Source organism: Drepanopeziza brunnea (genome assembly GCF_022702325.1).
Source record: "Drepanopeziza brunnea f. sp. 'multigermtubi' strain 214-2 chromosome Unknown ctg3, whole genome shotgun sequence".
Taxonomy (NCBI): Eukaryota; Fungi; Ascomycota; class Leotiomycetes; order Helotiales; family Drepanopezizaceae; genus Drepanopeziza; species Drepanopeziza brunnea.
Genome location: NW_027094066.1, coordinates 1,861,005 through 1,871,904, shown reverse-complemented (window position 1 = coordinate 1,871,904; position 10,900 = coordinate 1,861,005). Strand labels below are relative to the sequence as shown.

Below are 10,900 nucleotides of genomic sequence, written 5' to 3'. Positions count from 1 at the left end.
GTTTATTTACGTCTTGTTTTATTCACGGTACCAATCAAGTAGAATTTGACGTGTTCAAATTTTAGCGATCCAAATCCGTTTATAACCCCCTTGAAATATCGATGTTTCGAGCACTAAAAACCGCGCCAATAGATCAATCAATCTTGAAAATAGGATGCGTTAGTAGCTAAGGACTACGCCGATTAAATGATCGAATTTCTTCTCATATCTCAATTTGTCGCTACATCAATATCGACCTACGAAGGCAGTTGGGGGAGATGTGGCTCGTTCGGGTATCTCAAGCACGGATGAGCACACCTCGCTTAGCGTGGCACGCCTTCAAGGGACCCCCAACTTCGCAAGGAACACTACCTACTAAATAGCTAGTGCACGTGATTGCTTCTATTCGTCTAGAAGGAATCAGCTCCCTTGGACGTTGGGGAGGACACAGAAAACCAAGTACCATATTTACTTACCCGTTGTTTTGCAGTTGCAAGAAGCTACGTGCGCCGCACATTAGTATTCACGAAGCTACGAACGTTCACGGAATCGCTACCGGCGATCCGACACAATTCGTTATTGAGTTATTGAAGTAACAAACAGAAAATTTCCCGATTTTTCGCGGTTTGTCGCGATTTTTCTGGCTGAATTTTGTTGGATTATAGGGTTTGACCTATTCCTCTGTATGGACTAGCTAGCCTCTTGGCTACTCCCACGTACCGGTACCGGTAAATCTCTCTCAGCACTCTCATAGGTACTAGAATCAATCCCTTCTACACTCTCGACTCTATCAATTCCGGCATGGAAAACTACCGACACATTCTTCTCGCCAGAAACATTCTATGCGGATACTTTGGGGAAGGGCCCCCAAAACGGTGAGATCCACTCCTATTATTAGCATATTGCACATGGAACTCAAATCGCAACTTTGTGCTACCAGTAAGAGACATGTACCGGTGCCTCTCACTAGATAACAGAGTCTTAATGCGCTTGCCCAAGCCCCTTCTCATTTACTTTGATCTCTTCATAGATGTGCGCCGCTTCAGACATGCAGATACGGATGAAATTGACGGATTTGTACCTAGCATGGTGAACACAGTTTTGCATCGCATGGTAGTGAATTACCCACTTGGCGCAGTACAAGATTGTCGCCTCTAAAGATAGAGGTAGTATAAAAAGAAAATAGGTCGTCAATTAACCGTTAGCGGTGGGGAGGACTGTGGCCAAGGTACGGGAAGGTAATGAACCACTGCACGTCATCGATACCGGTATATATATGGATTAGTTCTAGAACACTTTTCGAGTCCTCGCTGAAAGTAGGTACGGTATTGGGGAAAGGAACGAGGAGGAGCAATGAACGCGGAAATGAACATACCATTAAAACAGATTCTCCCGTTTCTGCGAATCAGAATTCGTTGAGGCGATAGCTTCGTAGGAAAATATATATGATCAAAGAACTGTATCTTGTCACGAGTGCTGAGATTTCGTAGTAGCAATGATCGTGATTCCCCAGCAGCTCGAAACGAAATTTGATAGGAACACCGTGATCTAGATAAATTCAGCAGACGAATAAGGATGTAAATGAGGGTACTGTACATGTGCAGTGTTTAAACAGTACCGGCAGTCAGCATAAACAAGCGAAGATGTTTCTCCTGCAACGTTATCACTCGGCAAAGCCAATGCGGTAAGTACCGGTACTACGGATAACATGAACTGCATGGTGGATGTCACGACAGCAGGACCAATGCTTGCGATCCGCACATCATCGCTCCTAGCCACAAAGCATAATCCATTAATATGTCACTGAAGGGCCGTGTAATTTTATTCTATATCCATCCATGGCACAACAGGAGGCGCAGCCGGGGCTTGGCCGCGGCCTTACGTAAAGTGAGGCCGAATGCAAACAAGCTTAGGATCTCCAAACTCTCTTATACTACTTCGCAGCTCTGCCCCGACGTCGCTCTTCTTTTCTCCGTTTTTTTTTTTTCGCCATGTACGACCCCTCCATGGACGACCACCAAGATCAAAACCATCAGAACCCCTTTGCGGAGAGACGATCTCCTTATCCTGAATATGATATTGGGGATGCGCGATCCAGGCCGCCTGTTCCGCCTGTTCGGCCGCTTCGGCCGGTTACGCTCTACGACCCGCCCTCTATTCTGCACGCTCATCCAGCCCCACTTCGGACGAGTTCCGCATATGCATCGCAGCCGGCACCACAGCAGCCCTCGCATGATGCGGCGTCAACATCGTCGAGTAAGTGGCAGCCGATGGGGGGCTTTGTCCGAGGGTTCACACCCAAAGGGAAGATCAGCAAGAAGTGGCAGAAGAGGCTGTACTGGTTGGTTCACCCTGGATCTAGGTCATGTGAATTCTATAAATAGAATATACTCACATATCGCATACACCCAAAGCCATGTAGCTAGCTCACTTCACTTCACTTCACTTCGCTGACTCCAGCACAGGATCGTGCCGCTATGTATCATAACTATAGTCTTCGCCGTGCTTTTCGAAATCTACAAAGATGATTTCGAGCGCTGGATGCAACCGGTTTCGGACTGGCTGGAAGCGAGAGAGTCATGGAGTTGGACGATCCCGACTGCGATTCTTGTTATCTTGAGCTTCCCGCCCCTGTTCGGTCATGAGATTGTGCAGTTGATTGTGGGATTGGCGTATCCGCTGGGTGTTGCGCTGGGCGTTGCGTGTGCGGGCGGTGTGATAGGAGAGGCGGCCTGTTTGTAAGTTTCCATCCTATCTTATGTATAGGACTTTGTCCGGAGAGAGCCATCCACTGATGTGATACAGTGTCGTCTTCAAGTACTTGTTCACGGGGTGGGTTGAGAAGAAGATTGCCCAGAAAGTAAACTGGGCAGCTACAGCTCGCGTGACCCAAGAGGCAGGCTTTCGAGGCGTGTTGGTGATCAGATACTCGATTGTTCCTCCCCGTAAGCAGCCCCTCAATCAAACATTATCAGAAAAGCCATGGCTGAGGAGACTCTAGATATCGCAAACCCACTCTTCGCTTGCACAGGAATGAAATTTTGGCTCTACATGGCGACCGTGATCTTGTCGCTCCCCAAGTCCATGGTCTTCGTTGCTCTCGGTTCCCCATCCAGCAAGAATTCCAAAACAGCTAAGTATGGCAAAGTGGCCGCCATAGTCATTGTCGTGATCATTACAATATTTGCGAGCATGTGGATTAGAAAGAAGATGGTAGGTAACGTGGAAGAGTGTCTTCCCCTTCTTCTATACTTCTCCGGAAACCACTCTTTCAAAATGGGCAATTACTGATTCCCGTTCCTTCTAGACCGTAGCCACACGGAAGATAATGGTGGAGCGTGGCATCGCTCTGGGCGGGAGTGACGAGGAACTAGTGATGATGGATGGGGACTCGGAGAGGGTGGACACCAGGGGCGAGACCGATACGAGTTACAAGGGCGTGGTAACAGAGCAATATGTGCCGTATCAAGGAGATATCGGTGTCGCTATCGCGACTCCGCATTCTTCGCAGCCTGGTGCTGCGCGGTATGCGTAAAATAGCTCCTATTTTGAAACTAGCAATTAGCCATTTGATTAAATTACAATTTTGGGTTGCAATCGCAACGGCCTCGAAGCGAACTAACCTTGTCTCTTTCGAGGCGAGATCCTCTCCACTCACCGACTCTTATAAATTTGCCAGCACTTTGTGATATGCATGGTTTGTAGGCGATGTTTTCACCCCCAGCCAGACTGAAAGTAAACACTTCATCAAGGCCTCCCCTATTTAATCGATGACCACCAGAGGGAGACGGTAGGCCGGCGGATTGATTCCGGATCTGGCGTGATTCAAGCTTCCAAGTTCTTCGCCAAAACAGTTTTTCCTTCCAGTCCTCACCCAGCAGCGGCAGCCTTCCTCGCTCTGACAATGAACAACGGGTCCTCCCCTTCATTCCAAATCCCACCCTTTCCCTCCCTCAAAATGCACTCCTCAACCCCCTCCCACCCCCCACTCGCCCAAAAGTAGCCTCCAACCCACCTCCTCCTCTGCGCGTCATTCATCCTCATCCACCTGCCCACAACCTTCGTCGGAAAACACCGATTGCTGAACGCCATATGTGCCGTCCCTCCCACCCTCAGGACGCGATTCATCTCCTTGAACACCTCCACCGGCTGGGTGAGATAATCCACCGACACGTTGCAAATAAGCACATCCACGCTCTCGCTCTCCACTTCCTCCAGGCTCGGGCTCCGATTCAGATCCCTCACATAGAACCGCGTCAGGTGGCCATTGCGCTCGAGTTCCTGCCTATTCATCCCGTACCCGACCAAGCTATGTGGCTTGAGGGCGTCCGGGAGATGCGACACCCAGCTGCTGCACAGGTCCAGCACACTGTGGCTGGGCTTCACGATGGCCCCATAGTAGGATTTCAGGGCGGTGATGGCGCCGGCGTCGATGTGCTGCACGAAGCGCGGCTGGGCGTACCATTCTGAATCTGGGCCCTCGTCTTGTCTGCGGAGGTCGTGTGGGCTGTAGGCTATCGTGGCCGGGTAGAGGGATCGGGGGAGAGGGGTGCATTTGTAGGGGGAGGTCATGGTGGAGAATCGCGAGATGGTGGGCGTCGGACGAGGGACTTGGAAGCGGAGGAGCGTGCGGATTCGCTTCGCGGACATACCTCATCTGCGCAGCGCTGCTACGGGAGGAGGTTGAAGTTGGTACGTGGAGAGTTGAGCCATCGATGTGGTTGTTACCCTGGGCTTTGGGTCGATACGTCATGGACTCCACAAGTTTGTCTTTCGGCTATTTAAGCTTATTGTTGTTGACTTTCCCCTGAGAAAGCGCATCGATTCTCGATGCTCTATTCTGCTATGATTATGCACTATTCCCCAACCCAGAAGACATATGTCTAGCGGAAAGTGACTTCTCCGCCATCGTCCCATAATATTCACTCAGATCCAGCTTATTGCGCTCGAGCCCGGGAACACAATCAGGGGAACGTACCAATAATCCATCTTAAAAACAGGCGCAACTCCTAAAGACGAGTAAGTATATTCGATAAAATTTAAAGCCTCGAGTTAACTATTAATCCTAAAGGAAATAAATCTAACGGAATGTTGTTGTAGCAGCCAATTCGCTTATCCCCTGAGAACGAAAAGTCAGAGCAGGTGCCGCTAAGCGAGCCCCTACTTCGACCCGCCAACTCACCCGCAAACTCGCTATGAGGTCAAGAACACCTAGGAGAAGATGAGGTATCTGCCAGGCCAGGCCAGGGTGAGGAAGGTGCAGATGGCACATCTGAAGACGGGGAAGGCCGATACATCGTCGACAGAAAAAGCAAGAGAGTGAAAGTTGGTTCCGTGAACTGGTATGGAAAGATCGATAGGTCTTGCTATTCCAGGCCGAGTTTTGAAACCAGCCATCGATCTAATATCACCAAGTTAAGCTGATATGCGGGTCTCACCAACGTCCGGCTACCGTAATCCGATGATTTACATGATTATGGATAATACCGTGACTACGGCCGACTTATTGCAGGCAAACTATAACGTTATTGGAAGGTGCGCCGTAGATTTCTGCATAGCTCGCTTGACAGAAGAAAGAATCTTTCATCTACAATCGATCGCTCATGCAATAATAATGATGATCCGGCGAGCAGTGATTATTTCCCCCCTTTCATAGTTCTCTTTCATAATGTTTCATAGATATTCTGATCTGGAGACTACTCTAGAGAGTCTCAAGAACGACTGTAATGTTTTCATGCCATTTTCCGATCCGTACACAGCCCACTCGTAACCGGTGGAGACCTCCGATAGAGCTTCGTGAGCTATGGGACACGATACCATGGAGCAAGTGGGCCATTCACGGAGGAGCGAGCTGGAAACAGGCTATTGGCTCTGCGGTCGGGCCGGTTAGTTTTCGTCGAAGGCATCTCGTCCTACAACATCCTACCCCGAGCCCGAGACCGTCCAATCATTCTGAATCTCGATGATCGTGTCGTGTACCCAGCGCATGTTCACAGCTGGCTGGGATGGGGTGACTCTGAGGTGATGTGTAGAGGCCCGCACTTCCCGAATATAGGAGACTTGCACTCTTGGAATAAAATGCCGAAATTCTTGAAGATGGTGGATGTGGGTTTGGGTACTAGACTATCAATGCTAGAAATCCGGCGTTTGATGAGATCGCGACTTGTGGGCTGGTCGACGATAATTGGGAGACGCGTATTCTGGATCAAAGATTGCAAGACATAATTGAGTTAGAAACTTGATTTCTGTATGAAGTTGGCAGTATGCAGCTCTAGAATTACCAAACCACTAGAAAGCCCCACAACAATATGCATTTGTCACCTTGGAGCCTGCTATGTCCGTCAGCTCATAAAAATAAAATCCACGACATTTATAGCTCACCTGTGTCTACTAAAATAATTAGTCCCGGTGAAGGATCAATAATTTCCGATCAATGTGCTCTGGTATATGCCACATTGCAGTAGAAGATTCGCAACGAATTGAGAAGCAGGAATAGCTTGTGCTGAAACCCGAAGGAGGCACGACGGAGTACGAAAAAGAGCGCGAGAGATACACAGTTTTCGGAGATTGGGTGTCGGCTGATTCCTCTGGCCCTAGGTATCTCCTTCGTCAGAACAACTTGATTGTTCGTCAAGCTCTTTGGAGGTCTCCTCTAGCGGCTCAGCAATGGCATATCTTATCTTCAGGAAATCGTCCTCCCGCCCATTCCCTTTTTTAAGCCCAAACAGATTACAAGCCTTGGCCCAGTGCCTGACTTCCACCACAGCAAGCAGCTTCCTCTGTTGCCTCGCCGACAAGTGTGTCAGCTTGAGGTCAGCGATTTCCAGCGTTGATCGTGTGCCATCCACCAAAACAGTGACTTCTCTGCACTGTGGCATGACAATTCTCAGGCTGTTGACTACCTCTGGATCGAGGGCAAGGAAAATATCTTCGCCGAGCGCCAGATGTTTGATTTGTGATGTGGCTTGGAATTTGAGGAAATTTGAAAACCAGGTCGTTAAGAAGTCATCGGGGATATTCTGGTCTGCATTGTATGTAGCGAAGGTTTCCCACACCAGCACAGTATCAATTTCGAAATTGATGTGGTTTTCGAAGGCAAAGGTGGTCTTCGTAGATCTGAGGTACTCCGCTCTGGATTCGAAGCAGGTTCTGAGGAGCGCCGAACGATGTTGGTTGGATACGTATTTCGACCGTTGCGTATCCAGGAAAATGATGTGGACTCGGCTTTGGGCATGGTCAAGAGATGCCAAACTCCACACACAAGATCGCAGCTCTGGTGGAAGATGTCGGAACTTCTTGAAGCCACGAGCAATGAAATTATTAGCAGCTATCATCTCAGCCCTCCGTATCAAGGCGGATTCCCGGCAAGACTTAATTTCTTCGAGAATTTCACAGTATTCATACTTTTCTATCAATAAACGACAGAGCCGAAAGTCGATGCACATGAAATCTAAGTCGACCTCCAAGCGTTCTAAGTACTGATTGAGTGCCTGATCGCGCTCGCGCACAAGGCGCTGGTGGTCAGGGTGGACGATCTTCATGTGTGGTATGTGACTCGATCCTCTCCGGGCTTTGGGTTGTAGCGCTGCTTGTTCTGGAGTGTGAGTATTTATCGAGGACGGAGACAAGGATTGATGCGGTCTTGAAAGGTTGGAAAGCCTCAAAGGACGGAAGGATAGCGGCGCACGCTTGCGCGGCTGTCGCGCCAAGATTCGGACCAACAGGACCGTTGTGGTGTCAGGCACATAAAGCCACTGTGACTCACAGGAAAGGCGAGAGACCTTCGTGGAACCTCAACCATAATCAGAATAATCAACCCTTATTTCCAGAAGTTTTCTTCAAGTCTACAACTAGGAACTACAGACGAGACAAGCTAGCCATTACGATCAATGTACTGAAGGTCTAAAGGACGATCTGTCATCCTACTTAGTACACATCAAGCACGCACAACGCGCTGGTGACTCTGTCATCTACTCCGGCAGGCAATGATGTGAGATAAGAAGACAAGAGCGACAGCTTCAGAGTCATATATCATGATGAGCCGAAAAACACGATATAAGCAGTCGAGATCGGAATCGCAGTGAAACGCCTCTCGCTTTTCCCTGTAGAGAAGGTCAAGAGGGCGTAGCCGGGTCTCGAAAGTATCCTACTTGATCTTCGCTCGAATTTCATCTGCTATCCCCGCCGGCATCTCTCCTATCTCTGCAGTACAAACTAAATTAAAGCTCTGTCTTCCAAGGACCCCATTGAATCCAAGATTTCGTAATAACTTAAAGTGTAGTCTCACACTCAACATATGGAGTGATTGGCGCTTCTGCTTCGCAGGTAGTAGCCGGAAGCCTAGGTTGATCATAGCCAGATTTTCGATGTATACTCGTTCAGCAAGATCTTCGATGACCAAGAGTATTTCCTTGCATCTCAAACGGTACACCGCTAACTTCGAGTGTTTTTGGTCCGTAGCAGTAAGGATACGTAACCTCTTTTTGTCCCGGCTTTTGAAAGACAGGACGTCGTCCATAGAATCGGACAGTAGGATTCGCATGCGTACTTCAAATGCCACGCACAGGGCTTTATTTGGACTTTTACTGGAGAGAAATCACAGAGATTATAATTCATATTAGATTCAAGACCTCAGAGCCTTCTGCTCCATGGGCCATTTTCTATTCAACAGAGATAGAATCTTGGCTAGTATCAGTATCGGTATTTTGATATATTGAAACCCCAGTCCAGTAATTTCTTTGACAAAATTCGCAATTCTGCGCCACTCGACATATCTTTGATCTACCGCCCGTCAGAATTAGGCAGGAGCCGAAGGCCAAGAAGAGGTTGCTCTTTGGAATGTTTCAGGCATGGCTGGCTTCTTGCTGATGCCGACATGTCTCGGGCTTTGATTGTATCGAGGCAGAAACTGCAACTAAGACAGTTTCGTTGTCAAATGCTCGCCGGAACATCGGCCTTTGCAGGAAATTTCATCGCTCTTCAAAGGTTACTGAGACGATCATTCCCGAGCGCGTTGATTCTAGGAAGGGTCAGATGTTCCCAAATTTCCCGTTAGGACTCAAAGACGATACCACATCTTGCTACATGCTTCTGTCTGTATCTGCGTGAGAAGGCTAGAATCCTGGTCCTCTTGACTACAAGTATTCTAGTCCTGCCGCTACGTGAAAAACTACAAAGCTATCTAACAATATCCTCCTTACCAAACATCCTTAACTCTGCCCACTTTCACATCAATCATTTCGTACGGCGAGACATAATGTCTGATAACGACAGCAAGGGTGGCTGGGTCTACAAAGGTGGCCAGCAGAGTCTTACGAAGCAAGAGAAGACTGTTATGGATAGAGGCTACCCGTGGGTATCTATCAGTAAAGTCGAAAAGTCAGTACCTATTTTATAGATTCCCGATATCTTCGAATTTCTGTGTGCTAATGGCTTATTCCTAGGGGTATCTGCCTTGGGTATCATAAGCATCACAGCGAAAATACTCACTTGGTCCTCACTGGCGAGATATCCATTTACCAACAGTACCTCGATGGAGAAGATCCAATTCCCAAGTCGAATCGTCTACTCCATAAAGGTGGGATTGCTGACATGAAAGCCAACGTGGCCTATGGGGCCACCACTACTAGAAAGAGTGGTAGTACGTTTGTTGAGGGTCACAAGGTTCTCAGTCCAACAACGCGAAACCGGTATATCACGCGAGGCACGATCGTTTGGGATGATGAAGTCGACGACCACCCCTACCCAGTCGACGAAGATGTCCGCAGAGAGGGTAATGTGACAGAGCAAGTCTTCAAAGAAGTTATAAATCCTATGCCGACAGCAACCTCGAATAATATTCAAAGACCTGCAGGCCTGACTAGATCCAAGACAGCAGCCCTCGCCAAAGCAGGGGAAGATGTCCTAAGAGAGCAAGACGAAGATGGATCGATTGAATCGAAGCTGATGTTTCTTGAGATTTCGGAATCAGCTGAGAAATGAGCAACTTGGAAAGAGGAAAATAAGCTCCGCTGGGTCTGGACTGCTCAGCGTTGAGGATTATTTGAGTGAGACTGAGAGCTCCCTTAATTTACGTCCACAATCTTGTTCTTTGGTATGAAATTGCGACTCTTTCAGGGCAAACACTTGGGCCACACCTCGACATTCCATGTCGCATGTATCTGCGGCCACGGAAGACGAATTTGTAAACGGTGGGCATGAATCATGTTGGCAAAATCCGAGGTGTACATGCTTAACTTATCAATAAACAACCTGTATTTATTCTACAGGTATTCAGTTACAATTAAACTCACTCATTAGCTGCAAGATCCCAAAGCCAAAGTGTTTAAAAAAGATTCGGCCCGTCACATGACAAAACTTACTTTGCTGACGCCCCTTTTCTCACCTCGCTTATTCAATAACACCAAATCGGGGTACTAAAGCCCAGCTAAGAGAAACTAGACTGCCTAACCTCAGTTGGATAAGTCTCTGAAAGGAGGGCTTGGAAAAACAGCTCAATAAGATTTGGAACTGTGGACAGTGGCGGTACTTTCTAGTGTCTGCCGTGTTTTGGGGGAGCCCGTCTCAAGATCACTCTTCACCCCGATGCAAATTCCAGATTACCGATCAATCTTGCAGATTAAAGTTCAATAAAAAAGGCTTATTGACAATTCATAGATATCAGTCGTTGAAACACTTTCAAGTTTCAAAAGCTTCTACGAGAGTGGATTTTTTTGAAATCATCAAGACAGTCAAGTCAGTCTACGCCTTCCCAGCTCATACAAAATTCTACTCCGGGCCTACCACTCCAGTTATTGCTGTAGGGGAAGGGCGCACACAAAATTAGCCCTCGCTAAAGCACTATCAATTGCTTTCTGGGGCCTTCTTGTATGTAACTCCTTAGCTTAGCACGTCGCCGTACCCCATGGGAGGTCCCAGGGCG

At 48.1% G+C, this 10,900-nt stretch overlaps 4 protein-coding genes across 4 annotated transcripts; 2 read left to right on the top strand and 2 right to left on the bottom strand.

Annotated features, from left to right (window-relative positions):
- Positions 1–1,970: 1,970 nt before the first annotated feature.
- Positions 1,971–3,514, top strand: L3040_002680 (uncharacterized protein; the record flags this gene model as incomplete). Its single annotated transcript, XM_066155648.1, has 5 exons — positions 1,971–2,320; positions 2,445–2,717; positions 2,785–2,924; positions 2,981–3,192; positions 3,287–3,514. The coding sequence occupies 5 exons, from the start codon at positions 1,971–1,973 to the stop codon at positions 3,512–3,514; spliced, it is 1,203 nt and encodes a 400-aa protein (XP_066012628.1).
- A 335-nt stretch (positions 3,515–3,849) lies between these two features.
- On the bottom strand, positions 3,850–4,551 carry L3040_002679 (uncharacterized protein; the record flags this gene model as incomplete). The annotated part of the gene is made up of 1 exon (XM_007290506.2): positions 3,850–4,551. One exon carries the CDS (start codon positions 4,549–4,551, stop codon positions 3,850–3,852), a length of 702 nt encoding a protein of 233 aa, XP_007290568.2.
- Positions 4,552–6,572: 2,021 nt separating this feature from the next.
- On the bottom strand, positions 6,573–7,313 carry L3040_002678 (uncharacterized protein; the record flags this gene model as incomplete). Its single annotated transcript, XM_007290507.2, has 1 exon — positions 6,573–7,313. One exon carries the CDS (start codon positions 7,311–7,313, stop codon positions 6,573–6,575), a length of 741 nt encoding a protein of 246 aa, XP_007290569.2.
- A 1,922-nt stretch (positions 7,314–9,235) lies between these two features.
- Positions 9,236–9,960, top strand: L3040_002677 (uncharacterized protein; the record flags this gene model as incomplete). The annotated part of the gene is made up of 2 exons (XM_007290508.1): positions 9,236–9,357; positions 9,423–9,960. The coding sequence occupies 2 exons, from the start codon at positions 9,236–9,238 to the stop codon at positions 9,958–9,960; spliced, it is 660 nt and encodes a 219-aa protein (XP_007290570.1).
- Between the last annotated feature and the right edge of the window lie 940 nt (positions 9,961–10,900).